This window comes from Aristolochia californica, unplaced genomic scaffold, assembly GCF_029961685.1.
Source record: "Aristolochia californica isolate CCGP_79_NKW_82.1479 unplaced genomic scaffold, dmAriCali1.0.hap1 SCAF_3, whole genome shotgun sequence".
Classification (NCBI taxonomy): domain Eukaryota; kingdom Viridiplantae; phylum Streptophyta; class Magnoliopsida; order Piperales; family Aristolochiaceae; genus Aristolochia; species Aristolochia californica.
The window spans coordinates 21,974,525-21,978,097 of NW_027181992.1; the positions used below are offsets into that span (position 1 = coordinate 21,974,525).

Here is a 3,573-nt window from a genome sequence, read left to right on the forward strand (position 1 = left end):
AAAGTGGGATGACTTTTTCCACTTAAAGTATTTCTTTCTACCATTATTTCGCATGCTCCTATACTTTCCTTTGCATGCAATGTTGTTGGTTATGGCACTAAGATCTGGCATAGAAGTCTAGGACACCCAAACTCTGATGTTCTTTGTACAATGTTTAATTCTGGTTTATTAGGAAGTTCAACATGTTCTTCCCTTGATCTTTCTTTTGTTTGTTCGTCATGCAAACATGGAAAAAGTAAGGTTCTACCTTTTCCTCATCATGCATCTCATGCCTCCCACTATTTTGATGTTATTCATAGTGATGCTTGGGGAATCGCTCTTGTTGTCCCGCATGTGCATTATTAGTACTTTGTTACCTTTATTGATGACTTCAATAATTTTAGTTGGGTCTACTTACTACGGACTAAGTCAGAAGTTTTCTTAGTATTTAAGCGCTTTCTTGCACTTCTTGAGACTCAATTATCTGCTTACATTAAGGTATTGTGATTTGATTATGGAGGCGAGTACATGTCTAATGAGTTTCAGTATTTTCTTCAAAGCAAAGGCATCATCTCTCATCGTTCTTGTCCCTCGACACCACAAAAAAATGGAGTTGATGAGTAGAAAAATTGTCATCTTCTTGATATGGTCCGAACTCTTTTACTTGAATCATCTATTCCTCCCTGTTTTCTATGTGAAGCGCTTTCTACTTCAGTTCATTTAATCAACCACCTGCACTCTCCTACATTGCATCATGTTTCTCCATTCTTTAAGTTATTTGGTTATTCTTCGTCATACACTGATCTTCAGACATTCGGTTGTGTTTCTTTTGTTCATCTACCTGATCATCAACGACACAAACTTATAGCCCAATCACTTGTGTGTGCTTTTCTTGGTTATGGTATTTCTCAAATGGGCTATGTTTGCAATGATTCGTATGCTCATGGTATCCGTGTTTCTAGGAATGTGGTTTTCTTTGAAAATCAATATTTCTTTCCATCTCATGTTGCGATGCCATCTGCGTCTTTATCTATTCTGCCTAGCTTTGATGAGTCATGTCCCACTTCCTCAATGCCCCCTCTTGATCATGAGCTAGCACCTGCTCCTAATCATCCCTCTGCTCGTACCTCCACCACTCTTTGTCGGTCTACTAGCACTTCTCGCCCCACTGATAGGTATGGTTTCTCCTCCTCTGTATCTCTTGTGGCTACTTTATCATCTATTTCCATTCCCTCTTGCTACAAATAGGCAATGGCACATGAGTGTTGGCAAAAGGCAATACAAAAAGAACTACAAGCTCTAGAGGAGAATCACACTTGGGATATTGTTACTTTCCCCCCTGCTATCCGGCCTTTTGGAAGTAAATGGGTTTTCTCTATCAAACTGCGTTCAGATGGATCTTTGGATTGGTACAAAGCCTGCCTCGTAGCCCTGGACAACAAGCAGGAATATGGGATTGATTATTAGGATACATTTGCTCCAGTTGCTTAGATGACCATGGTTCGAACCATATTAGCCATTGCAGCCTCATAGTCATGGCCACTGCATCAGATGTATGTGAAGAATGCCTTTCTCCATGGTGATCTACAAGAGGATATCAACATAAAGCTTCCCTCTGGTATGACTACTTCTTCTCTTAATGATGTCCGCAAGCTACGACATCCTCTGTATGGGCTTAAGAAAACTCCCCGAGCTTGGTTTGAGAAGTTTTACGGTATACTTATTCTTAAAAGTTTACACAAAGTCAGTATGATTCTTCTCTCTTCTATCACAAGTCTGCCACGGGAATGGACATTTTCTTGGTTTATGTGGATGACATTATCATTACTGGCACTGACTCTGGCCTGATTACTAAGCTTCAACAGGTGTTGCATGAAACTTTTCATATGAAGGATCTTGGCCAGCTCACGTACTTCTTAGGGCTGGAAGTACATCATCGACCCAATGGTATTTTATTAAACTAGCATTAGTATATTCAAGATATTATTACCTTAGTTGGTTTGGAGGACACTTCTTCAGTTGTTGTGCTTCTTCGGTTGTTGTGCCTATGGAGGTCAATGTCAAATACAGGAAAGATGACGGGGCTCTTCTTGATGATCCTACTATCTATCAATGCCAGGTTGGGAGTCTCATGTACTTGACCGTGACTTATCCCGATATCTCCTATGCCATTCATCAGGTCAGTCAGTTTATGTCTTCTCCTTGACATCTTCATCTTGAGGCAATTCGGTGCTTCATCTGCTATCTGTGAGGTTCTCCTACTGGTGGGTTATTCTTTCCTACAGGCTTCGAGCTTCGACTTGTTGCCTACAGTGATGTTGATTGGGCTGGATGCCCCGATACCCGTCGTTCTACTATAGGTTGGTGTATATTTTTAGGGGATGCATTGATTTCTTGGAAATGTAAGAAACAAAACCAGGTGTCCAAGTCCACTACTGAGGCCGACTATCATGCCATGTCTACTGCATGTTTTGAAATTATATGGCTACGCAGTCTTCTTGCTGAGCTCTAGTTTCTTCAAACTACCTCTACACCTCTCTATGTGGATAATACAAGTACTATTCAGATTGTTACCAACCCTATTTGCATGAGCGCACCAAGCACATTGAGGTGGATTGTCACTCTATCCGTAACACTTTGGAGCGTCGGGTAATATCTCTTCCGTACATCTCTTCGGATCTTCAAGTGGCTGATGTCTTCACCAAAGCATTGTCTTAACCCCGACATAATGTTTTGGTTGGCAAATTGTTGCTGGTTGACTTCCCAGCATCAATTTTAGGGGGGATGTTACCATATGTTGGAATGTATATAAGATAGATTTTATGTTAATATTTTTTGTGTAAATTATGACATGTATATAGGATAATTAGAAAGGGATTAGTTGGGCTGGGTTGCATTGTATTTAGCCCATGGGCTGTATTGTAATTGACCTAACCCTAAGTTTAACTTGAAAAGAAGAAGAGGGGAGAAGCACTCCCATTTTTCCTGCCTGCTTTGTGTCATCTTGATCATAGTGAACTCAGAGCTGGAAGCTCTTCTCCTTGGCTGTTCCATCAGCCTCTTGTGGTGGTATCTCTGTCCACCGAACTCAGAGCTTGGAGCTCTTGTTCTTGGTTGTGCCGTCAACCTCATTTGGTGGTGGTTTTCTCCACGCAAACTTAGAGCTTGGAGCTCTTGTTCTTGGTTGTTCCGTCAGCCATCAGTGGTGAACATTGGTTGTTCTCATCAGGCTTTAATCATCTAGAAATATTTGTTAAACTTGACCTTGTAGTAGTCGAAAGTAATTTGTTTCAAGTAAAATATCCTTACCAAAAAAAATTCTTGTTATGAATTTTCTGCTAGAAAAAGTATTTTCAGGAAACTTGGGGCAGAAATGGTCCCTGGAGACTTAAGAAAAACTTTTCCAAAATTTTCATAAAATTAGCCTTACCAAAAAATTTCCTACAAAGAATTTTCAGCTAGAAAGTGTTTCTAGGAAGCATGAGTATCAAATGGTCGATCAAGACATATTTTTACTACAACTATTTTTCCAACATTTCCTAGAAAAATGCACTAACATGGACTTATAGTTGTAGAAAGAAATTTTTCTCAGCA

The 3,573-nt window shown here is 40.0% G+C and overlaps 1 protein-coding gene across 1 annotated transcript; it reads left to right on the forward strand.

The window, feature by feature from the left end:
• The first annotated feature begins 1,766 nt into the window (after positions 1-1,766).
• On the forward strand, positions 1,767-2,339 carry LOC137959464 (uncharacterized mitochondrial protein AtMg00810-like). Its single transcript, XM_068806834.1, has 3 exons — positions 1,767-1,888; positions 1,999-2,158; positions 2,265-2,339. The coding sequence occupies exons 1-3, from the start codon at positions 1,767-1,769 to the stop codon at positions 2,337-2,339; spliced, it is 357 nt and encodes a 118-aa protein (XP_068662935.1).
• Positions 2,340-3,573: the final 1,234 nt, after the last annotated feature.